General features: G+C 42.7%; 1 protein-coding gene across 1 annotated transcript; it reads left to right on the top strand.

Annotated features, from left to right (window-relative positions):
• Positions 1-822: 822 nt before the first annotated feature.
• On the top strand, positions 823-24632 carry myh7ba (myosin, heavy chain 7B, cardiac muscle, beta a). Its single transcript, XM_056273063.1, has 42 exons — positions 823-919; positions 1159-1262; positions 1421-1564; positions 1801-1957; positions 3815-3842; positions 4255-4351; positions 5167-5259; positions 5410-5473; positions 5571-5669; positions 5769-5872; positions 6030-6168; positions 6391-6509; positions 6956-7105; positions 7382-7552; positions 7717-7896; positions 8027-8159; positions 8250-8326; positions 8746-8833; positions 8935-9052; positions 9183-9306; positions 9599-9735; positions 11585-11840; positions 12065-12307; positions 12690-12866; positions 13040-13185; positions 13661-13751; positions 13908-14297; positions 14491-14617; positions 14721-14839; positions 14970-15166; positions 15248-15431; positions 15803-15968; positions 16118-16242; positions 16339-16454; positions 16583-16775; positions 18495-18698; positions 18821-18946; positions 19501-19671; positions 19766-19870; positions 19988-20083; positions 20362-20496; positions 20761-24632. Exons 1-42 carry the CDS (start codon positions 823-825, stop codon positions 20770-20772), a joined length of 5802 nt encoding a protein of 1933 aa, XP_056129038.1. The 3' UTR covers positions 20773-24632.
• The last annotated feature ends 971 nt before the right edge of the window (positions 24633-25603 follow it).

The raw sequence follows: 25603 nt of genomic DNA, 5'->3' as shown, positions 1-25603 counted from the left end.
CATTTCTCGTCCACTCCCTGGCGGCGCGAGCGCATTAGGCTGAGGGGGAGGGGGGGGGCTATAAAAATAGCCACCTTCGGTTTAGCGCAATGATAAAAACGTTGCTTTCCTTTTGTGTCAATTGAGACGCGCGGTCAGCACCAATAGGCGTCGGAGGAGGTGGCATATGCTAATGCTGAACAAATCTCCACTGACCGTGACCTTGAGAAACACAATAAAAAGGGGGTACACCTCACCTCAAGTTGTTATTTCGTTGTGAGCATTGCGAGGTCAGTCTACTATTTTTTTTTGGTTTTGTTTGTTTTTTTTTGTCTTGGTTTTCTAGGCTCTCTTGTTTTGCTTCTTATTTTTTCTTTTACGGGCGAATTGGTCATCATTTAAAAGTTGGGTATAACAGACTTCATTCGTAGTAGGCTGGTATACTTACGGTCGCTGACACGGTTTGCTAAGTTGTGTTGTACCTGAAGTTGTGTCACCTTGGCGCCGGTGGATTTACGCGGTTTTACGCACAAGCGCGGTTTTACGCACAAGCGGCACGCTCACTCTGCCGTGTGGGGGTCGTCGGCGTCGCCCCCCGGCGCTTTGTTGGGCTGTATATTTGACCGGGCTTTTTCTGACCGCCGCTGATTTTCATTAATTTACAAAACACACACACACACACACACACACACACACACACACACACACACACACACACACACACACAGCATACTTGTTCTCGGTATTCTGAATTACTGATTGACCCTAACGCCAAGATTTGTTCTCTCATCAAAGAAACTCCAGAGGTCACCTGTGTCATTGGTGCCACCAGGGGTTGCCACCATGTCCCGCTTTGACATGAAGGAGTTTGGGGCGGCTGGACCGTTTTTGCGCAAAACGGACCTGGAGCAGCTGGCTGTGCAGACGGCAGCTTTAGACGGTACTTACCGGGGAGGAGAAAAAACAACTGGATGGGACTTTTGTAGCACATATAGTTAACTTGTTTTGTGTCGAATCGCTCTGCACGATTCATTCTTCGCTGCTCTGTTTGTACTCTGGTTTTTCTGTGTGATGACTAAGAATGACTGAGAGGTGGGGTTATTTCCCTAAACATTCTGCGAGTAGTGGTTTTATTTCTGCTGGTCGCCTTGTAGTCGACAGCCTGTTGTGTGCCGCTAGGTAAAAAACGAACATGGATCCCCGATGACAAGGAGGCTTACGTTCAAGTGGAGATCAAGGAGATCGACGGCGATAAAATCATCGTTGAGAATAAACACGGGAAAGTAAGTGGCCATTACCGAAGCATTGCCGAGGTTTGTCATAATGTGCTCTCTAACACGCAGAGACCACATGCCTCTCTTTTTCAATGTGCACATGTACGTACGGTTTGGTTTTAACACCCTAATCTCCGTCTTATCTCCACCTGTGTGTGCTGGCTCAGACCCTGACAGTGAAGCTCGATGATACCCAGCAGATGAATCCTCCAAAGTATGACATGATCGAAGACATGGCCATGCTGACCCACCTCAACGAGGCCTCGGTGCTTTTCAACCTCCGTAGGCGCTATGCTGCCTGGATGATCTACGTAAGCATCATGAACTGAATACGCCTTCCCCTTCTTTCCAGTGTTTGCAAAGGCGGCAACTGAACTAAGTCAGTGTTTCAGAGTTGAATAATGTCAGCTTAAGCGGTGTGTCAGTAGGTCCCCAACTGATGTTTCCCTTAAATGCTGCATTTTCCTTCCTAATGATGTTTAACATTCAAGGTCAGTGCTTCATTGTAGTCATCATTCGTTGTGCACTGTTCTCCTGTGGTCTTTAGACCTACTCCGGCCTCTTCTGCGTGACGGTGAACCCATACAAATGGCTGCCTGTCTACACCGCCCCTGTGGTTGCTGCCTACAAAGGCAAACGCCGCTCCGAGGCCCCACCTCACATCTACTCCATAGCAGATAATGCCTACAATGACATGCTGCGCAGTGAGTGGTCACACACTAGTATGTCACACACTAGTATGAGCTAGGGATGGGCGATCATTTTCTTTTCGATTCGATACCAAGTAATAATAAGGCTAGTATCCTGATACCGATACTTTTTGTGTACATAAAAGCAGGAAATATCTAATAATAATAATAATAATAATAATAAATTAAACTTATTAAGCACTTTTCTAACACTCAAAGTTGCTTTACAATAAACGGGGTGAAACAAGACAACAGAGGGAGAAGCGGCAGCCACACATGACGCCAGCAGTACTCTCCGACTTAAACAGATACAAAAAGGCAAGAAAAAAAACAAAAAACAATGGCACTGTGGACGTTGATTTTCTGTAGGGGTTTACTCCCGTAGCCTATTCCTCTCACGAGGCCCAGGCAGCAAAATGAAACTGGGCCAGATCTGGGCCGGATGTATCACAGCAACTGGCACCTCAGTGTCTTTTTGCCCCAGTGTCTTTTTGACTTTAGGAGGCCACACTCTGGCCAGAGGCATGGGGCGGTCTAGGAGCAGATGTGATTCCTATGGGGATCTGCCTGACTGTGGGCGGATCCGGCCCAGTTTCAGGTGCTATGTCCACTAGGCAGTGGCACTATTTAACCCATAGCTGGAGGCTGGTTCATGGGCATCAGGGAATATCCACACACCGGAGGGCCTGCGTACCACACGTCTAGGGGCCAGACGTCTTCCGAGTCCCTTGCAGTTCAGCCAGGGTCCAAGGTGTACCCAGTTACCGTGTGTCGCCACGAGGAGGCACTACATAGGGCTTGCTGTTGGAGAGGCTATGTACTGGCAGGGAGAGGCTCACGCGCTGGGCTCTCCTGTTCGCATTTCTGCTAGCCAGCGGTGAAGGCTGAGAGTGAGACGTGACAGGCACAGAACACTACACTAACACACTAGAAGCTTCACAATATCCCAACTTCTTACTCAAGAATGTCAGACACACTTTTGTGTGATTTGTGTGATGATATTTGTGATTTCTAGAGTGAAAATTGGTAAATGCAGTCACCAAAAAGTTATACCTGAAAGCCTTGGCATTAGTATTAAATAAACTACCAAAGATCCGATTTCTCTACTGACTGGCCTTTCTACCAACTATGGGGAGCAGAGCAAGGAGGTGGAAGGAAAAGTAGTCCCTATTCTAAACAACAATAACAAGAAAATAAAAAAATAAAGTAATATATATATATATCACTAGTCAAAGACAGTACCTGTTATCGATTTTTTTCAATATGAGGATTGTTTCTCAAAACCCAACCCTTGGGATCGGGGTATCGATACTTTGGTATCGATCTGCCCATTCCTAGTATGAGCGTCCGTGGACCCGCATCGGCCTGTCGGTCTGGCGTTCCACGCATGCACGTTTCCCAATCCACCCTCCATTCCAGTTGGTAGCAGTAATACACTATAAAGTTGTGTGACGGCAGGCATTTTAATCTCTCCCAGGCGTTTGAGCGATTCCTCGCCAGGAGTTCTTCATCGCCCCGTTTGGCTGTCTTTATATTCTTTCGGAGACGAGATGGGTAACAGCGGATCTCGTCGCACTTCTCTTCAAAACAAGCGTCCATTTTGACATCTGGAGCTTGCGCAGTCGGCGCTTGCTATGCACGCAGTCCGCGCGGTTGCAAATTTTGGGCTGCGCGCGGACGTCCACATAGAGGTCGGCATGACGACATTTACGTCACGCGGATGCGGAAAGTATGAATTGGCCTTAAAACATATGGCAGCACCGAGCGCACACAAACACATACATGCAAACTACTCTTTTTTTCCAAGGATGATTTTTTTTATGTGTTGTAAATTAATGAGTAAAGCTTTATCATTGTTTTTCTCTTTATCAGATCGGGAGAATCAGTCCATGCTAATCACGTAAGTAAAAAATACAAAAAAATCCAACTATACAAATTAAAAAAAAAGTCGGATTTGAATTATATATATATATATAAAATTGACCATCCAAGAGTTTGTGCAGATAGCGTTGTGATATGGAGCTCAGCTGTTGAAGGCCACTTCTCTGGGGAGCCTAGCTGTATTTTTTATTTTTGGTAGCTATGCCCCCTCATACATTATTGTAGGCACTCCAAAGCCAGTTAAAGGTTGAGATATTTTCCTACAACTTTTGTGCTATTTGAAAGCATTCCTCACTTTATGACTTTTTCATTTCTTTTTCCTTGTTTTTTAATAAACCGTTCAATTTCCTTATTGACCGTTCTTTTATTAGTTTTGTGAACAGTTTTATCTGTTTTATCTATATATTTTGTCATTTTTCACACTCCTATAGCGGAGAATCCGGTGCTGGCAAAACTGTCAACACAAAACGTGTTATTCAGTATTTTGCCATTGTGGCAGCTCTTGGGGAAACATCTGCTAAGAAAGGAGTAAGGCCGTAATGGCAGTCCTTTTTTTTTTCATGAACCCCCCTTTTCCAGCATTTTTGGTGTGATTTTTTTTTTTTTTTTTTTTTGGTCCCAGGAATCCTTCAGTGTATTTCCCTTAAACCTTCTTCATACCGTCTCCATAATGAGTGTCAAAATGATGGATGTGAACATTGGTGACATTCATATTGTCTTTACCTTCATTTGTCTTGTGTAGCTTTATCAGCTACCATATATTTTCTCGTTGATTTTTGACCCCCCCCTTTTCATATTCTTATCTTTCTCCTTTTTGAATCTTTATTAACAATGAGATAGCCCAGAATTTTCTGTCCCCTTTTCTCTTTCTTTGATTTTTTTTCCGATTTCCTATTTTGCTTGGAGACCATTTTTCCTTCCCTTTTGTTCCACATTTCCCTTTTGTTCACCATGCTTCATTAAGTGCCTTTGTCCATCATGTAAAACAGGGTCTTCATCAGTTTTACCAGTTTAACACTGTGTATTTCTAATCATTATGGGTCTTTACATATGTCACCTTGACTGCTTAAATGTTGTTCATTGTTTTCCAGACAAGAGAGTAAATAACATTCAAACTGTTCTTCCCTTTTTTTTATATAGCAAGGCCCTGCGACTAAATCAGGGGTAAGTCACATATTTAGAACAAATAACTAGCACTACATTTCATAAGCCACTGATTTATTATTGCTATTAATATCCTTTATCTAATGTAGACATTCAGTCTACTTGGAGTTGTGTGTGGAAATTGTGAAGGTCATCTTGGGGCCTGGTGTCCTTACATTTAATTATGTTGTCCCACTCAGGGCACCCTGGAGGATCAGATTATTGAGGCAAACCCTGCCATGGAGGCATTTGGTAATGCCAAAACATTGAGGAATGACAACTCCTCCCGTTTTGTGAGTACCCTCCAAAAAGCATGGTTTATAATATGGATTAGACTCAATCAACCAAACAATCAATCAATCAATCAATCAATCAATCAATCAATGCATTTTTTCTTGTAGTTTGTGGTGCATTCATTCATATAGTCTGTTCCTGTCCCATAGGGCAAGTTTATCAGAATCCACTTTGGACCCACTGGCAAGCTAGCCTCATCTGACATCGATATATGTGAGTAGGTTGTGCTGCATAAAAGAGGACACACTTGTCTTTCTCCTGTTTTTTGTTCCCCGTCTGACAAGAACCTGGTCCTGTCTTTGTCCTTCAGATCTTCTGGAAAAATCCAGAGTGATATTTCAGCAGCCTGGTGAGAGGAGCTATCACATCTACTACCAAATCATGTCCCAGAAGAAACCAGAACTTCTAGGTAAGTCATGCCAAGTAACCAAGGTGACAATTAGTTGAATTTTAATGCCAGATTGCAACACAGGTTAGTATACTTGACCCTGCAATCTCTTCTTCACAGACATGCTGCTGGTCTCATCCAACCCCTATGACTACCACTTCTGCTCTCAAGGTGTGACCACTGTGGAGAACTTGGATGATGGACAGGAGCTGATGGCCACTGACGTAAGAGGTTTTTTTTTCCTTCTTCTTCTTTCGGACAGGAGAAAAAAATAACCAGGGTTGAATGCATTGCAATGAGTACTGTTAGTTATGGGTTTTCTGTGCTCTTGGTGATACAATCTTGAGTTATATCATCACTTTCTCTCAATACCCTTCACAGCATGCCATGGACATCCTGGGGTTTCTGCCAGACGAGAAGTATGGCTGCTATAAAATAGTAGGAGCCATTATGCACTTTGGCAACATGAAATTCAAGCAAAAGCAGCGTGAGGAGCAGGCTGAGGCTGATGGCACTGAAAGTAAGGACAAAGACCAATAAGATATGGCATAAACTGGACTAATTCCCATTTCTCTTCTCTTAAGAGTAATTTGTATAAGGACAGTAGCAACACCAAAATAGAGGAATGCTATTTTCACCCTATGCTCATTTAAAAGTTATAGTTTGTGATCCACAGCTTTTTATTGATTTATTTTCTATTGTTTCAATTTTTTTTTCATAATTTGTCTCGTTTGCCCTTCAGGTGCTGACAAGGCCTCCTACTTGATGGGAGTCAGTTCAGCTGACCTCATTAAGGGGCTTCTGCACCCCAGAGTCAAAGTGGGCAATGAGTACGTGGTGAAGGGGCAGAACATTGAACAGGTGAGGACCCATCCGGTAGGGAATTCACGCTATGGTTATTGGTGCATCGTATTGATCCTAACGCTATCGCTGGCAAGAATTTTTAAACAAGAAATCTTCCTCTCTACTTATTAATACTTTTCTTTAGCCATCAGAAAGGGGTGTAGTGATTAAATAGGACTGGGGATTATGCCTAATCAATAATAATCAATCATCAATCAATATACATAATGGAATTGATTAGAATTCCTGTTTGGAAGGCGTGTGAAAGCGAAGATGGCTTTTATTGTGTTCTGTTTATTCTGCTCGGTGACCTGTAGGTTGAACTGCTTCACAGTTCTTAGTTGATCAATACACTCAGCTCTCTAAAGACTTGTGAATCTGGTATCGAAGCAACAGAGCCTTTCCATGTGAATGACAGTTTTACTCCCTATGTGTGACTGTGTGTATCTGCATGGTTGCTCCAGGTTAACTATGCCGTTGGAGCTCTGGCCAAGGCCACTTACGACCGCATGTTCAAATGGCTCGTGGTACGCATAAATCGGACATTGTACACCTCACTGCCACGCCAGTTCTTCATAGGAGTACTGGACATCGCCGGCTTTGAGATTTTCGATGTAAGTTTATCCAGTTGTGTGTTGTTTTTATCTCGCAAAATCGAGATTAAAATGTTCTCCGATCTGTTTAGAAAGAACGGTTGTTTTTCTCCACAGATTCGTTTTCTGCTCAGGCATACGTTTTGTTTTGTTGTCAACAGATGCTGTTTTTGCATGGTCTCATCCTTTCTTTCATTGTAATAGATTTGCAGTGGTCCTGCAAAGATCCTTGTAATATGTTCTCTTGTTTGTCACTTCTAATGCTGCTTCTGAACACCTGTTCCTCTTTCATTGCAGCTCAACAGCTTTGAGCAGCTGTGTATTAACTTCACTAATGAGAAACTGCAACAGTTTTTCAACCACCACATGTTCATCCTAGAGCAGGAGGAGTACAAGAGGGAGGGCATTGAATGGACCTTCATCGACTTCGGGCTTGACCTACAGGCTTGCATTGATCTCATTGAAAAAGTAAAAAAAGGCCATTGAATTCAGATTACTCTTTTTCAAAATCACTAGGCTTATCTTTGTTGAATAAACAGTATTACCACATCTAAATATATTTAATTTTGTGTTTATCAGCTGTCATGTATGATGCTCATACCAAAATGATGAATATTGTCTTTTTCTTTCAGCCACTTGGTATTATGTCCATCCTTGAAGAGGAGTGCATGTTCCCCAAGGCCACAGACAGCAGCTTCAAGGCCAAGATGTATGACAATCACATCGGCAAGTCACCTAACTTCCAAAAGCCGCGGCCAGACAAGAAGCGCAAGTATGAGGCCCACTTTGAGCTGGTGCACTACGCTGGAGTGGTAAGTGCATTGACACTGGAAGTTAACGTAAAGAACACTGAGCCTTACAATTCAGTGCCTTTTAATGGAGAATTCATTCTGTTCACAAAACTGTGGCCAAATAATTTGGGAAAAACTGCTTATTTCACAGGTACCATACAACATTATTGGCTGGCTGGACAAAAATAAAGACCCCCTGAATGAGACAGTGGTGGGCTGCTTCCAGAAGTCCGCGAACAAGCTGCTCGCCAGTCTATATGAGAACTACATCAGTTCAGACTCATGTAAAGTAAAGCGAGCACTAGTAGCCTGAATCTAGCACTGGTATCATATTACTGAGGTGAAATTAATCTCGGTCTTTATTTACTGTGTAGCAGGTGACTACAAGACCGGAGTTAAAGAGAAGAGGAAAAAAGCTGCATCTTTCCAGACTGTCTCTCAGCTTCACAAGGTGAGAATTACAACTGCCTGTTGACAGTGCCAATAACTAGGTAACCCCAAAATAATTTCTGGTCAATTTAATCCATTCCTGACAGTGAAATTGGAATACCATTGATGGAGATTCATGCGGATAAAAGTATGGTACAGTATAATTTGTGTGACTTGAAAAATGATGGCCATCACTGGTGAACTGGGAGGGAGACAGTTAAGACTTGCAGTGATGTTTAGGGCAATGATCACATGAACATCACTTTAAGTCTGTGCTGGCTCCTCTCTCCTCTGCATCAAAGATAATATGTGAGTAAAACACAATGTCCCGTGAAATGGAATATATCTAAATTTTCTGCAGTTATCTCTGCATTAAATAAAGTTTAAAAAGAAACATAGTACCTCAAATCTGATTTGTGTTCTGATTTTCTTGTCATCCAGGAAAATCTGAACAAGCTGATGACCAATCTTCGCAGCACCCAGCCCCACTTTGTCCGCTGCATCATCCCTAATGAGACCAAGACTCCAGGTATGACACAGCACAATGATTCCCTTGTCTCACTTCACTCACATGCTGTCACGAGTCTAGTGATGGCCGCTAACTTTATGTTTGGAAACGCTGGCCTACAGGGATCATGGATGCCTTCTTGGTTCTGCACCAGCTACGCTGCAATGGTGTACTGGAGGGCATCAGGATCTGTCGAAAGGGTTTCCCCAACCGTATCCTGTATGCTGAGTTCAAACAACGGTGAGACAGAAGGCACATAATACACACAGTCACCAAAAATCCACTAATTAGTAACATTGGTACCATTATATGGGCAATATCAGTCAAGTTGGAAATCAATTATGAAACAAGCTTTCTCATTCATGGACAGCTATCGCATCCTGAACCCCCAAGCTATCCCAGATGATAAGTTTGTGGACAGCAGGAAAGCTTCAGAAAAGCTGCTAGCCTCCTTAGATGTGGACCACAGTCAACATAGATTTGGACACACCAAGGTAGGACATGAATGATAGTGTTCAGTTCAGTGCTGATGTGGAATAAGTTCTAGGCTTACGTATCCTATACAGGAATTAAAAATTGCAAAAATTATTGATGCATACACAGCTCTTTGGTGACATTTTTTTCCCCACTGAGCACACTAAATTACTGAATCACAAAATAGGAGCACTGTAAAAGATGTTACCACCATTCATACTATTGTGTGCCACGGAAGTAGCTGAACTGTACAACCTTGGGTTGATTATGGCTTTCTATTATCTCCCCACTGACTCTGGTTCTTCTGTTTAGGTGTTCTTCAAGGTAGGCCTGCTGGGCCACTTAGAGGAGCTGAGGGATGAGCGCCTGGCTAAAGTCCTCACCTTGCTGCAGGCGGTCAGTCGTGGCAAGATCATGAGGATGGAGCGTTCAAGGATGATGGAAAGGAAGTAAGAGACCAACATTAACTTGTTATCAATGATTAACTGATGAATGTTTTTTTTTACATGAATCTGAGTTAATGTGAAAATATACCGGCTAACATTTTAGTTTCATGACAAAGTTTATGTCCTCTTAGATCATGAGAGAACATTAAGATACTCCCTTTTACATTACGTGAAAACATGGCTAAAACACTAATGAACTCCCTACCATTTGTTTTCCCCCAGAAACAAGTTTAACAGCAACATGGTCAGCTGTCTGCCTCTCAGCTTTTAATACAATATACCTTAGTACTCACTCTGTCACCCTACTATATGTGGCATGCAAAGGCAATGTCATCAGCGTGTGTGAGACGTGTGCTTGTCCTTGTATGGTTACTAGGCGTGTGTGTGGCCCCATTGGTAGTAATGGCCCATCGCTCACACACACACACACACACACACACACACACACACACACACACACACACACACACACACTTACCCCGTCCCCTGCCATTCTCTCCATCCACTCTCTAAATTAAACAATGCTGACGGTGTCCTTAGAGCCAGGTGGCGACATGTGTCAAGTGGCAGCTGCTTGAGCCCTCCCTAAAAATATGACCTCCCCCCTCCTCATCCCTGGTCGCCCCATGCCCCCTGGCCCCTTTTGTCCTCTGCGCCTGTACTTCTAAGTGAGTGCATTGATGGGGTATGTGGCGGGTGGCAGAGGATTAAAGCCTGCTTTTGGACAGAAGGCTCTAGTTTCTAAGTAAACATAGAGACGCTCACCTTTGAGAGACACGCAGCATGGAGTCACGTCAAACATGTAATCCCATTTGTAGCACCGCTCCCCCACCCTCATTCAGTCACCTTTATGCTGTACTGCCACCACCACCCTGGCACGTGCTCATTCATACACACACTGTACAACCTGACAGGAGGTCCTTGACCAGGCTTCTCTAGTTCCATATTTAGGACTGTGAAACATCATCCTTTTGAAACTATGTCATTCTGGTGGCCCTGTTTGATCACAGTCATAAAAATGATTCTGGTAATAAGGTTGCTACCAACAAATCGTCCTACAGCGTATAACCATGGAGTAGTGACTGACAAAAAGGAAACTGTACCTCTTGGATTGATCAACCCAATCTTTGAATTGAAACCTTTGACCATACACTAGTTTACACCAATTTAATAATATCACATTTGTTTCAATGAATGGCTTTATAATAATAATAATAATAAAATTTATATAACACTTTTCTAGACCCCCGAAGCTTTACTGTAACACAGTCTTAAAGCTGTCTCTGCTAGGGGCATCTGAGTGGCATGGCGGTCTATTCTGTTGCCTACCACACAGGGATCGGGAGTTTGAATCCCCTTGTTACCTCCGGCTTGGTCGGGCGTCCCTACAGACAGACACTATTGGTCGTGTCTGCGGGTGGGAAGCCGGATGTGGGTATGTGTCCTGGTCGCTGCAGTAGCGCCTCCTCTTGTCAATTGGGGCGCCTGTTTGGGGGAGAAGGGGAACTGGGGGAAATAGCATAATCCTCCCACACACTACGTCCCCCTGGCTAAACTCCTCACTGTCAAGTGAGAAAAAGCAGCTGGCGACTCCACATGTACCGAAGAAGGCATGTGTTAGTCTGCAGCACTCCCTGGATCGGCAGAGGGGGTGGAGGAGTGACCAGGATGGCTCGGAAGAGTGGGGTAACCGGCCAGATACAATTGGGGAGAAAAAAGGGGAAGAAAAATAAGCTGTCTCTGTTTTGTCCCCCCCCCCCAACCCACCCAAAAAAAACCCCAAAAAAATTGATGGATGGAAAAGCCATTCACACTCATTCAGTTTTGCCATTGTCTCCTTTCCTCCTTCCAGGGAGGCATTGATGATCATCCAGTGGAACATCCGGGCCTTCAACACAGTAAAGCACTGGCCCTGGATGAAACTATTTTTCAAAATCAAGCCTTTGTTGAAGAGTGCTGCCACAGAGAAGGAGCTGGCCAATCTGAAGGAGGAGCTAGCCAAGCTTAAAGAGGCTCTGGAGAAATCTGAGATGAAGCGCAAGGAGCTGGAGGAGAGGCAGGTCAGCCTGATCCAAGAGAAGAATGACCTGGCTCTGCAGCTGCAGGCAGTAAGTGCTATTTGCAGGTTGATGGTTGGACATTTGTTCAACAAATAGACACATAGCTCACGCAAATGTGCAAGAATGCAAAGGATTTCAAACTTCTTTGCTGATCCTTTGTGATTTACATGTAGACTTTTATCAGCAGTATTAACCTCAAAAAGACAATACAAAACAAAGCACCTACACTACAGTGAAGATATTTTATTCATTCTTTCTCTCCTGTCCTTCAGGAGCAGGACAACCTAGCAGATGCTGAGGACCGGTGTGACCTGCTAATTAAAACTAAGATCCAGTTGGAGGCCAAGGTGAAAGAAATACTGGAGAGGCTGGAGGATGAGGAGGAGATGAATGCCAATGTGCTGGCCAAGAAGCGCAAGCTGGAGGATGAATGCGCTGAGCTGAAGAAAGATATTGACGATCTGGAGATCACCCTGGCCAAAGTGGAGAAGGAGAAACATGCCACTGAGAACAAGGTAAGGACAGAGGAGAAGATTAGCAACAAACAGATAATGAGACAGATGGGGGGGGGGGGGCATGTTCCTGAACACATCTGAGAGGTTTGTGCTTGCCAGAAAGAAGAAGGTAGACATGGACAATGAATGTTAATAGTATCATCAATTGCTCATTTTCTAAGATTAACAGTGTCAGAATGCATGCACATCCAAAAAAAAAAGAAGAAAAAAGATTCAATCACAGGTACAGGGCCGAAACAATGACAGGAGTAAAAAAAATAGAATCTGCGCACTGTTATTTGCTGCTGCTGATGATTTGTAATCTCACCAAAAGAATTGCCAGATCAATTTTGATAATTTTAGAGCTTCAAATGTAACTCTCCCCTCTCTCATTGCTCCCCAGGTGAAGAACCTGATTGAGGAGATGGCAGCTTTGGATGAGACCATCCTGAAGCTGACCAAGGAGAAGAAGGCTCTTCAGGAGGCTCACCAGCAGACACTGGATGACCTGCAGGTAGAGGAGGACAAAGTCAACACACTGACCAAGGCCAAGGCCAAGCTGGAGCAACAAGTGGATGATGTGAGTTAACAATTGTGAAGTCATGGTTATTTATCAAACATGAAAGAAAGGCTAAGGGTGTGATTGAATCACATTAAAACAAATTATAATTCTTCAATATGTAGTATATAATATTTTTTTCTGAAAATGAAGAGCTCCACCCTCCTCATATTGATGTACCTTGTCTCACTCAGTTGGAGGGCTCTCTGGAACAAGAGAAGAAGCTGCGCATGGACCTGGAGCGGGCCAAACGCAAGCTGGAGGGTGATCTGAAACTTTCCATGGAGTCTGTTATGGACCTGGAGAATGACAAGCAGCAACTGGAAGAGAAGCTGAAAAAGTAAGAATCACCTGCAGATTCAGTAAAAAAAAAAAAAAAGCCTGCTTTTAGGCAATGAGCAGTGTTTAGTAATGGAATGGTAAAAGATAGTGGTCATTTACTGATAAGCGGGATATGATGGAAGTAGCCATTGTGCCATTTAGGTGGGCATCTTTTGTAGAGTCCAACACTGGAGTGGATACATAATTCGGGTCACAGCAGTCAGTTATCTGGTGGGCACTCGCTATTACAGATTACATTTGGCCCTTAACATTTTCAGAAGTTTGGTATCGCAGAATCATCACCACCCTCCACACCCACTCTTAATACTGGTCACAGTTGTATACTGTTCTGTACCTATGGTTATACCCAGTTAACAACATCTGCTACTGGTCTTCTTAACAGTAAGCTGACAGGACCACTGATCTGCTAGCTGGAAGTTGCCTGTCCACCATCTTAGATATCAAATTAAGAAGCCATTTTTCTCTTCCATTAGAAAAGACTTTGAAATGAATGAGATGAGCACAAAGATAGAAGATGAGCAAGCCTTGTCCCTACAACTGCAGAAAAAGATAAAGGAGCTACAGGTAACAAGGAGAAATTTAGCATTAAAATGTTTAATTGTTAAAAAATCAGTTTGACATGAAAATCTTTTCTCAGACATCAACATTGATCAGTATCGGTAAACACAAACCCACCAAAATTTCTCTTGAGACATCAGCGTCTTTACTTCCCTCCTCTAGGCTCGTGTTGAAGAGTTGGAGGAGGAGCTGGAGGCAGACAAGGCATGCAGGGCGAAGGTGGAGAAGCAGCGTGGGGATGTTGCCCGTGAGCTGGAGGAGCTCAGCGAGCGTCTAGAAGAGGCGGGTGGGGCAACCTCAGCCCAGATTGAGATGAACAAGAAGCGCGAGGCAGACTTCCTGAAGCTGCGGAGAGACCTTGAGGAGGCCATGCTCCACCACGAGGCCACAGCCGCAGCCCTGAGGAAGAAGCATGCTGACAGCGTCGCAGAGCTAAGCGAGCAGATTGACAGCCTACAGCGCGTCAAGCAGAAGCTGGAGAAAGAAAGGAGCGAGGCCAAGATGGAGGCTGATGACCTGGCCTCCAATGTGGAGCAGCTGTCCAAGGGCAAGGTGAAGGGACAGCGGGATACACAAATGCAAAGTCTTATTGCTGTATAGCATATGTTTTTACACATCTTGGCTATTAGACTGTGTAATATTTGTTACACTATTGCTAATGGTGATTAATACAAAATGACAAATTAATTCACTGCCAACTTTAATTTTCTTCAGACATTTTAAAGATTCTCTCTCTGGTCTGCAGGCCAACTCAGAGAAGATGTGTCGTCTTTATGAAGATCAGATGAATGAGGCTAAAGCCAAGGTAGAAGAGCTCCAAAGGCAGCTCAATGAGACTAACTCTCAGCGGGCCCGTGCTCAGGCTGAGAGTGGTAAGGGGCTTGGCTTCATCACAAATATCAAACCAAAATGGATGAAAAAAAAATATATGTGAGGCAGCTCCTTCACTGACTGTTGTCATCTCTTTGTGTGTAGCCGAGCTGGGCAGGAAGCTTGAAGAGCGTGAAGCCCTGGTTTCTCAGCTCCAGCGCACCAAGAACTCCTTCATTCAGAATGCAGAGGAGTTCAAGAAACAGCTAGAGGAGGAGAACAAGGTGAGCTCCATGGCACTGCTTCATCATTACAGTTATTACTGTTTCTGGCAGAGACCCTGCTTTTGAGTAAACATCAGCTGACCTTCTGTGTACTTAATATTTTCTCTACCATCTTTTTTGGTCTCTTAAGGCTAAGAACGCCCTGGCCCATGCCTTGCAGTCATCTCGACATGACTGTGATTTGCTCCGTGAGCAGTATGAAGAGGAACAGGAGGCCAAGGCTGAGCTGCAGCGAGCTCTGTCCAAGGCCAATGCTGAGGTAGCCCAGTGGAGGACCAAGTATGAAACTGATGCCATCCAGAGGACTGAAGAACTGGAGGATGCCAAGTGAGTGAGATATATTAAACACGCATAGAATCAGACATGATAAAGTGTCATTAAATTGGTTATTTGTTGCCTTTCCATAAGGAAGAAGCTGGTGACACGTCTGCAGGATGCTGAGGAGACAGTGGAGGCTTCCAATGCCAAATGTTCCTCCCTGGAGAAGACCAAACATCGGCTCCAGACAGAGATTGAGGATCTGGTCATAGATCTGGAGCGTGCCAACGCAGCAGCAGCTGCCCTGGACAAGAAGCAACGCAACTTTGACAAAGTGTGTGCAGAAAGGAGCTGTGAAACCAATTAAACAACTCCAAGCGTTAAAATGTATTCCCTTGATGGTACAATGATGACATTATCATGATGCTATTGTCAAGGGAAATTACTTTTCATCAAATGGTTGCTATATAGCTCTGTCTCTGGCTAACCTGGTGGTTCAGTGGGCTTATTTACCATGTACACTGTATCCAATTTACAATTTTTGTTTCTGTTCAGTGGAAAGGGATGGGGAAAAATAGGTATGACAGTGGATAACATCAATATCTTTCCTTTTTTCCTTTCCCTCTCCACTTTACACTGTTTAACAGACAGTTTTGCAAGTATTTGCCAATCAATATTTAAGGCTATACTGAATATTCCCTCCAGGTGCTGGCTGAGTGGAGACAAAAGTACGAGGAATGCCAGTTAGAACTAGAGAGCTCTCAAAAAGAGTCTCGCAGCCTGAGCACAGAGCTTTTCAAGCTGAAGAATTCATATGAGGAGGCCCTGGACCACCTGGAGACCACCAAGCGAGAGAATAAGAATCTCCAGGGTACAGCTAATATATACAGTTGTAGCCTGCCTCAATCAATACCAAGTTCACATGTTTAACAGTTAGATTAAAAGAGAATGTTAGGCTAAGACTATTTGTGAAATGAAATTCTAAGTATCAATACCTATTGGTGATCTCCACAACTTCAGAGGAGATCGCTGACCTGTCAGATCAAATCAGCCAGGGAGGGAAGACCATCCATGAGCTAGAGAAGATCAAGAAGGGCCTGGACATGGAAAAAAGTGAGATTCAAGCAGCACTTGAGGAAGCTGAGGTGAGGTTTTCTGTATTGTCTCATTTTTCCTTTTTGGTGTCTATAAAGTATTTTTGTAATAGCATCCTCTAATGCTGAGTGATTTGTCCATCTCAGGCCACTCTGGAGCATGAGGAGAGTAAGACTCTTCGAATCCAATTGGAACTTAATCAGATCAAGGCAGACATTGACAGGAAGCTGGCGGAGAAGGAGGAAGAAATCGACAATCTTCGGTGAGATATATCATGAGATATATCAAAATATGTTTATTTTGCTCTTTAGATCTCCAGGTCATCACCTAACATACATATTTTTCTGTGATGCAACGATTATCTTCTCCTAACTTCAATTTCCACTCCAGCCGTAACCACCAGAGAGCATTGGAGTCCATGCAGGCCACCTTGGATGCCGAGGCTAAATCTCGCAATGAGGCAGTCCGCCTGAAGAAGAAGATGGAGGGAGACTTGAATGAGATGGAGGTGCAGCTGAGCCATGCCAACAGGCAGGCCGCTGAGTCGCAGAAAATTCTGAGAAACCTGCAGGTCCAACTTAAGGTTAGCATCTATTGCAGCAGCTGAGTTGTCATGAAACTTACTGCACGAGGGTTGTTTAGCACATGGAGAATATTTGAAAAGTTTTTTTTTTCTTTCCCCCCTGAAACAAGGAGTATCCATCTCTGGGAAAGTGACTCAATAGCACACAAAGATGAACCACTACTAATTAAGAACCACTGCTGATTAAGAATGCAGAAGTAGAAAAATATATGATAAGTTTTCTTTCAAAGCCTTGGAAGTAAATTATGTCCTTGGTTAGCAAAATGATAACTTTCTTACAGACTGATTCCTCTATCATCTAGATATAGTGAATGTGGAAATACAGTACATTACACATTAAGCAATGCACAAATATTATGATTTTATTTTTCAAATAGATATAGTGTTTTGGGAAATATACACTACCGTTCAAAAGTTTGGGATCACCCAAACAATTTTGTGTTTTCCATGAAAAGTCACACTTATTCACCACCATATGTTGTGAAATGAATAGAAAATAGAGTCAAGACATTGACAAGGTTAGAAATAATGATTTGTATTTGAAATAAGATTTTTTTTACATCAAACTTTGCTTTCGTCAAAGAATCCTCCATTTGCAGCAATTACAGCATTGCAGACCTTTGGCATTCTAGCTGTTAATTTGTTGAGGTAATCTGGAGAAATTGCACCCCACGCTTCCAGAAGCAGCTCCCACAAGTTGGATTGGTTGGATGGGCACTTCTTTGAGCAGATTGAGTTTCTGGAGCATCACATTTGTGGGGTCAATTAAACGCTCAAAATGGCCAGAAAAAGAGAACTTTCATCTGAAACTCGACAGTCTATTCTTGTTCTTAGAAATGAAGGCTATTCCATGCGAGAAATTGCTAAGAAATTGAAGATTTCCTACACCGGTGTGTACTACTCCCTTCAGAGGACAGCACAAACAGGCTCTAACAGGTACTATTTAATGAAGATGCCAGTTGGGGACCTGTGAGGCGTCTGTTTCTCAAACTAGAGACTCTAATGTACTTATCTTCTTGCTCAGTTGTGCAACGCGGCCTCCCACTTCTTTTTCTACTCTGGTTAGAGCCTGTTTGTGCTGTCCTCTGAAGGGAGTAGTACACACCGGTGTAGGAAATCTTCAATTTCTTAGCAATTTCTCGCATGGAATAGCCTTCATTTCTAAGCGTTTAATTGACCCCACAAATGTGATGCTCCAGAAACTCAATCTGCTCAAAGAAGTGCCCATCCAACCAATCCAACTTGTGGGAGCTGCTTCTGGAAGCGTGGGGTGCAATTTCTCCAGATTACCTCAACAAATTAACAGCTAGAATGCCAAAGGTCTGCAATGCTGTAATTGCTGCAAATGGAGGATTCTTTGACGAAAGCAAAGTTTGATGTAAAAAAAATCTTATTTCAAATACAAATCATTATTTCTAACCTTGTCAATGTCTTGACTCTATTTTCTATTCATTTCACAACATATGGTGGTGAATAAGTGTGACTTTTCATGGAAAACACAAAATTGTTTGGGTGATCCCAAACTTTTGAACGGTAGTGTATGTTTATCTCTATTTTATTTAAATTGTTTTCTATGTCAATAAAACACATTTACACTCATCTTTGATGTCAGTTTCCCTGTCTGTCAAGACTTGACTTGAGAGGTTCTGTCATTTTTGCTTGTCGTGAATAAAACTTGCTTCATTATAACAAGAACCCATGAAAACTGTGTGGTTTCAGGACATTCAGTTGGAGCTGGATGAAACAATGCACCAGAATGAGGAGCTTAAGGAGCAGGCGGCAGTGACGGAGCGCCGGAATAATCTGCTGGCCGCTGAGGTGGAGGAACTCAGAGCGCTGCTGGAGCAGAATGACCGTGCCCGGAAGCTGGCCGAGCATGAGCTCCTGGAGGCCACCGAGAGAGTAAACCTGCTGCACTCTCAGGTTGGAAGGGATGCTCAGTGAGCCCTGTTGGGGAACGTCTTCACGTGGTGACTCTAGAACACCAAAATCAGCAAATGTTTTGGTCTCCACTGAGTCCTGACATTGCATCTTTTGTTCTCTAGAATACAGGGCTGATCAATCAGAAGAAGAAGCTGGAGAATGATCTGTCTGTGCTGTCCAATGAGGTGGACGATGCCATGCAGGAGTGTCGCAATGCAGAAGAGAAGGCCAAGAAGGCCATTACTGACGTAAGACTCTTATGAAACCCATATCCACCAGAGCTATTGACTTGCTTACTTCCTTAGAGCCCAAAAACTTTTCTTTTCCAGGCCTTCCTTAATCCTTAAATGATGGCACTTTGCAGATAATATGAATGATCTAATATTACTATTGATGTCTGCTATTATTGTGCCCTTACTTAACCATTATCAGTGTCTACTGTTGTGCCCTCCTTCTACCTGCACTTGACATTTTTTTGCTCTTATGCTGATCATTTATTTGTTAAATCATTTATTTTACCAATATTTGGCAATATAAATCTACTTTGCACTTATTTCTCTGACTCTTGATGATCGTGGGTGCCCTTACATTAAATACTCTTGACATGACATGCCTTCTTAGCTATGAAATGACAACTGCTTAATATTACAAACTGGCTCCATGTTGCCAGTTGATAAAACTTGAATTTATCTGCAAATTGCTAACGCTTGTAAGCTGCATTGGATAAAAAGCGTCGTCCGTTTGAGTATATGTATATAATCCCGATTCCTTACATTTCTGATAAGTTGTGAATGATGTTTAGGCAGCCATGATGGCTGAGGAGCTGAAGAAGGAACAGGATACCAGCGCCCATCTGGAGAGGATGAAGAAGAACATGGAGCAGACCATCAAAGACCTGCAGATGCGTCTTGATGAGGCTGAGCAAATTGCCCTCAAGGGCGGCAAGAAACAAATCCAAAAACTAGAGACCAGGGTAAGTGCTATGTGAGCACACCTATACCTGAATATCAAACGGCCCATGGCCCCACTGTCAGAGCAGATTAGGAATTGTCTCATCATATTCATAGGTGAAAGACCTAGAGAACGAACTTGAATCTGAGCAAAAGAAGAGCCAGGACTATCAGAAGGTAGTACGCAAGTATGATAGAAGAATCAAAGAGCTCACCTACCAGGTAAACCAATACAACTCTTGCTGCATAGAACACATTGGGTTATGAAATATGCATGTAGGTTTTGGTTAAAGAATGAAAAGTGGTTAAAATATATACTGTTCCCTGCTGTTTGTGTAGACTGAGGAGGACAAGAAGAATCTGGTCCGCCTCCAGGACCTTATAGATAAGCTGCAGGCGAAGCTGAAAAGCTACAAGAGACACGCTGAAGAAGCAGTAAGTTCACTTAACAAATCATCCATTCTATTAGCATTGGGCCAGTCATTTAAGTGTCTTGAGTACCTTCACAGTCTAGTTTTCCTTCACTGAATAAAACAGGACAAAATGGAAAGAGGTAGACTCTGTACTTTGCCATGGTGACTAAAGATTTGTTCACATCCGCAGTGAAAGAACATTAAAATCCTCGTGCTCTCATATGAAACTGAATCACTATGTTCTATAGTTCCCGTTTCTCTTTTCTTGAGCAATTTTATTGCTTCTTGTGCTGCCTACAGGAGGAGCAGGCAAACGCCAACCTGGGCAAGTACAGGAAGCTCCAACATGAACTTGACGATGCTGAAGAGAGGGCTGATATGGCCGAGTCACAGGTCAACAAGCTTCGAGTTCGCACCCGTGATCAAGGTGGCAAGGTCGGTACAATATCATCACGGAGAAATTAACTTGACAGTCCTCTATGCATGGAAACAAGATGACCTTTGAGAGAATTTGTTAAAATCGGCCCACAAGGCTTCCTAACAAGAATTCAAGAGCTAATTTTAGAACAGACTTGATGTAATCCCAAGGTGAAGATGACCCCACATAGCCCTCTCATGTGATGTCTGGTGTGCTCATGTGTAATTCTATTACACTGTATACATGGTTGCTAATAAACAGTACTGTCTCATGTATTTCAGCTTGCTGAGTGATGCAGTGAGGATGACCTCTGCGGCCAAACATATCACAGCCAGCCAGCTGCAACAGCTGTGCATGACTGTTGATGCACCTGAAAAGACCGCTGAACCTTCATAAATGCCTGCTTTCTTTTTAGCACAGAGACCATGAGGATAAAAATTCAAAGGTCTTTTGGTGTGATTAGAATTTATTATTTTTCTCAGAAACAGTTGTTTGAATAGGTAAACTGAACTTCCATACCAGCGTCAGGGAGATGGATGTAGGTGTGAAACTTTGTTGCAGAGGCTTTTAAGAACATGAAAAACAGAAATGCAATGTTTTGAGTTAGTGCATTTTCTATACAGTTAGAAACGGCTCATTACTGAAATTAACAGAAACACTTTGTGGATGTAAGTGGTTCTATACCAACTCATTTACAACACAACCATAATACTTCCAATATTCAATGCCAAGATAAAAGCTACAAAGACAATTTTCCTTTAACGATTTTTGGCATGATTTTTATTTTCATTTTTTTTTGTTATGGCATGAATTTCATTTAATAAAAACTCCATTAAATGTTTGTCTCCAATAAGTTTTCTTTGCAACAAACACCATACATAATGTAGGTAGGGTAGGCTCGGGTAATAATTTCAATAAAAATTAATTTAAAAAAAAAAAGAGAATGGTTTGAGATATTCTGACAGACTGTCCCAGCAGGGAAAAAAAGAATGTTAGGAGAGTCTGACTGAGATGTTATAAACATACCATATAAATGTGAATTCACACACACACAGAAAAGAAGTGAATTCAGGATGCCCCCCCCCCCCAAGATTTACCCATTTCTCTGGTATTCTGCATCTCTAAACTGTTCAGTGAAAATGTCCCCCAAAATATCAACTAAAAATATGCCAACAATCAGTTTAAATCTAACGGCTTTTTATCTTATAGCGCGCCATATTCATGGTAAGGTTACATTTCAGTATGACAATGGATCAAATAAATCAGGGCTCTTTGCAACCCAACCAAAGTGCAGCCTAAGAAAAATATTTTATATTTTACAGAGGGAATATACTCAGAAATTGAGATCAATATATTGTCAGTGCTACAGAAAGCAATACAGAAGGCAATCTGAGAAAAAACAAGTATGGCGCCTCAACAATTTGTACAGCTGCTTGGGAAAATGCACACAACATTCATGATGTTCTTATGACAACAGCCACATGGTCATTCAGTGCAGGTGAGTGGCATTGTCCAAGGATGATTGAGCAATAATAACGCACCATACATACTAGAGACCTTACTCCATCTATGAGAAGAACATCAGGTTAAGAATAAGAGAAAAATCGCCTCAGGCATCGGCCAGAAAAAGGGAGAGTTTGCAAGAGAAGCACTTGCATAAAGTTCACTGTAAAGCACCACAACTGATATGCCAACTGGCTCAAGGTACATACACATCCATATCAAAAACTTTAAGACATGTTGACTGACTACTTAAAAAATTAACAAAGGACTCCTGCTTTAGCATTTTTTTAGGCAAATCAAAAGGTTTTGAGAATCTAGTAGTTGTTAGCATCAGGGCTGACGTGATTAAAAATGCCCTCAAACATTCATTCATGTGAACAGACAAGACTTGTTTGAAGCAGGAGTGAAATCGGTACACCCCAATTTTGAAGAGAAGTGGTCAAATCGGTGTGGTGTCACAATGAAATAATATGAGGTAGCTCAAGAACTTTTCCATTCCTTGGGTTCAGTCTATTTTAATTGAAGAGAAGAAGAGTGTGAAGCTGTGTCCATTTCCACAAAAACATCAGCACATTCAGGCCTTACACGCCATGGCCACTTCGCGATAAACATTGTTTGCTCTTAATTTGAACAGAGGTCAGGCAGTACCATGCAAAAAAAAAAAAAAAACCTTTTAAAGATTGTCAAATTCTAGGCTAGTGGTCATGTTAATTTGATGGACCGAAAAACAATCTGATGGTGCAACATGATTATGCTGTTGAGCTGAGGTCTACGTTCAGGTTAAAGAAAGTCATGTGGTGACTGGGACAACAAAAACTGTTATTTTACACTAGTGCCTGCATAGTTTTATTCTTTTACCAAGCTGTCTTTCACAACATAGATACAATTTCCAATACAAAATGAAAACAAGGTCTTTTTATCAATAAAGTGTTTTTTTTTAAATATATCAAACAATTTAAACTCTCATCTGTGCAATGTTTTATTCTAGTTTATCCAGAACTACAAGCTTTTCTCCCTCAAGTTTAAAAAAACAAAAACAACTTAAAAACCTGAAAATAAAAAGTCCCTAGATGAAGCACCTAAGCCACAACAGAGTGGATAGAATTGGATGGAGACCCATGTGAAAATACATCAGCAAGTCCACATGCCACCTAGATGTATTGTGTAGAGCCAAAAAGCACCATTCAGCTACTGTCACCTAAGAGAACAGTCCCTCAAACAGATAAAATGAAAATGCAGTTCTTTCAGAAGACCCCTGTAGAACCCAATGATAACCAATTCTTTCCCTAAAGGTCAGGTGATGGAGTGAGCTGGTGTGCAGATATTCTGTGGGTAGTGGCAGCGTAAGGATGGCACGGAGCCCTGTCACACACCAATAGCCTGAGCTTTAGGCTGATATCACATAAAGTTAAATTGAAGAGAATTTAAGTTGAAAGTGGAATTGATCACAGCCATGGAATCGGCAATCCGTAACAACATCACGGACCCGGAAGCAAAGCAACTGTGGACAAAGTTTCAGCCTGCCTCAGCAATGTGAAGCCACCACCACCCATCATCAGCAGAGATGAGAGGAATGCACCCTCTCAGCAAGGACAATAACATCATCACCCTTGCGGTGGACAAAGGTAGATGCACTCTTGTATTAAACCACACAGACTATAATGAGAAAGTTATGACATTACTTAACGACATGAATACTTATGAACCCCTGAAATGAGATCTAGGCAGTGGTTACAAGAAAAAGGTGATAGATTGTCTGAAGCTGTTAGAACAGGAGAATGGTATTGACAGAATTTTGTACCATAGATTATACCCAGAGGAAGCTACACCTAGTCTGTATGGTTTACCTAAGATAAAACAGGATGTGCCATTATGATTGTTTGTATGATTAACTCAGTGACTTATAACATCTCTAAGTTTCTGGCATCTATTCTTAACCCGTTGGTAGGCAGTAATGAACACCACATTCAGAACACTATGGATTTTGTGGATAAGGTGACGGACATCATTATGGAGGGGGATGAAACAATGGTCTCTTATGATGTTAAATCTCTCTTCACATGCATTCCTGTTGATGAAGCAGTGGAGGTAGTCCATATGAAATGACACAATGACCCCACCCTCAGCAATAGGACCACCCTTAACACTGACCAAGTGTCTGCTCCCGAAGCTGTGTCTTCAGTCCATGTACTTCACATACAGGGGGTCGTACTATAGACAGAAGCATGGATATGCTATGGGTTCCCCAGTTTCACCTATAATGGCTGACATATCTATGGAGGAACTGGAAAAGAGGACTCTGATGTCCAATCCAGGGACACCACCTAGCCATTGGTTCAGATTTGTGGACGACACCTAGGTTAAAATTAAATCTCAGGATGTACCACATTTCACTGGCCACATTAACTCTGTGGACAACCACATCAAGTTCACCAGGGAGGATGTGAATGACAAGTTAGCGTTCTTAGACTGTGAAATTGTAATTGGTGTTGGGGGACATCTAAAAGTTGATGTTTACTGTAAGCCAACACACACTGATCAGTACTTAAGGTCTGAATCATCCACTGGAGCACAAACTAGGGAGTCATCAGGACGCTGTACCATTGAGCTGACAATGTCTTCACCGACACAGCGGCCAGGGAAGGGAAGAAATCCCACATTAAGCAGGCCTTGGTTAAGTGTGGTTATCCTAACTGGGCGTTTGTCAAAGCCAGGAAGACACCAAAACAGTGCACCAGCAGATTGAAGGGAGAAGGGCAACAGTTGCCTAAGTGTAAACCAGTGGTGATTCCGTATGTGGTGGGAATTTCAAAACAGTTGAGACGCACATTTTCCAAACGTGTCTCAGTTGCTTTCAAACCCCAAAACACGCTACACCAGAAATTGGTCCACCCCAAGGATAGGGTCCCCCGGCACAAACAGAGCAATATGCTGTTAAGTGCTGGGAGGATTGCCATGACTTGTACATCAGGGAAACCAAACAGACGCTGGCCAAGAGGATGGCACAACACAGAAGAGCCAACGCACCAGGCCAGGCCTCTGCAGTCTACACCCATCTACAGGCCAGTGGCCACTCTTTCAAGGATGAAGATGTACACATCCTTGACAGGGAGGAACGCTGGTTTGAATGGGAAGTCAGAGGTCATCTATGTGAAGAGGGAACTGACCATCCCTGAATGGGGGGGGGCTAAGAGTATATCTGTTGCCATCTTACAATGCTGTGATTGCAACTATTCCCCAATCCTCTGTGAATACAACACATGGCCATTGTAAATCTAGTTAATGGGTACGGCAATTTGCATACGAAACCGATCATTGTTTTCGGTTGTTATGCCACTGTATCGTTTATAAGGGTGGGGATACCTGCAGTCAGTTGAGACTGAAGATGTCACTTAGTTGACTGATGAAACGTTTCTCTCAAATGTTGTGTCCAGATGAACTGATTCAACTTTTTGTGATTTCCTTACCTGGATGATTGAGCATGCATAAAGACACTTTAGGCTGATAATTCATTCTATGAGTTTAATCGGTGAACTTTTCCAAATCACGTTCATGGAAAAACAAAGAATTTTTTTTTTTAAAATCAGATTTTGTTGAACCATATATTTTTAGAATTTTGTA

This window comes from Lampris incognitus, chromosome 2 (assembly GCF_029633865.1).
Source record: "Lampris incognitus isolate fLamInc1 chromosome 2, fLamInc1.hap2, whole genome shotgun sequence".
NCBI lineage: Eukaryota > Metazoa > Chordata > Actinopteri > Lampriformes > Lampridae > Lampris > Lampris incognitus.
Note: the sequence above shows the minus strand (reverse complement) of the source record. Positions and strands in the feature narration are given on the sequence as shown.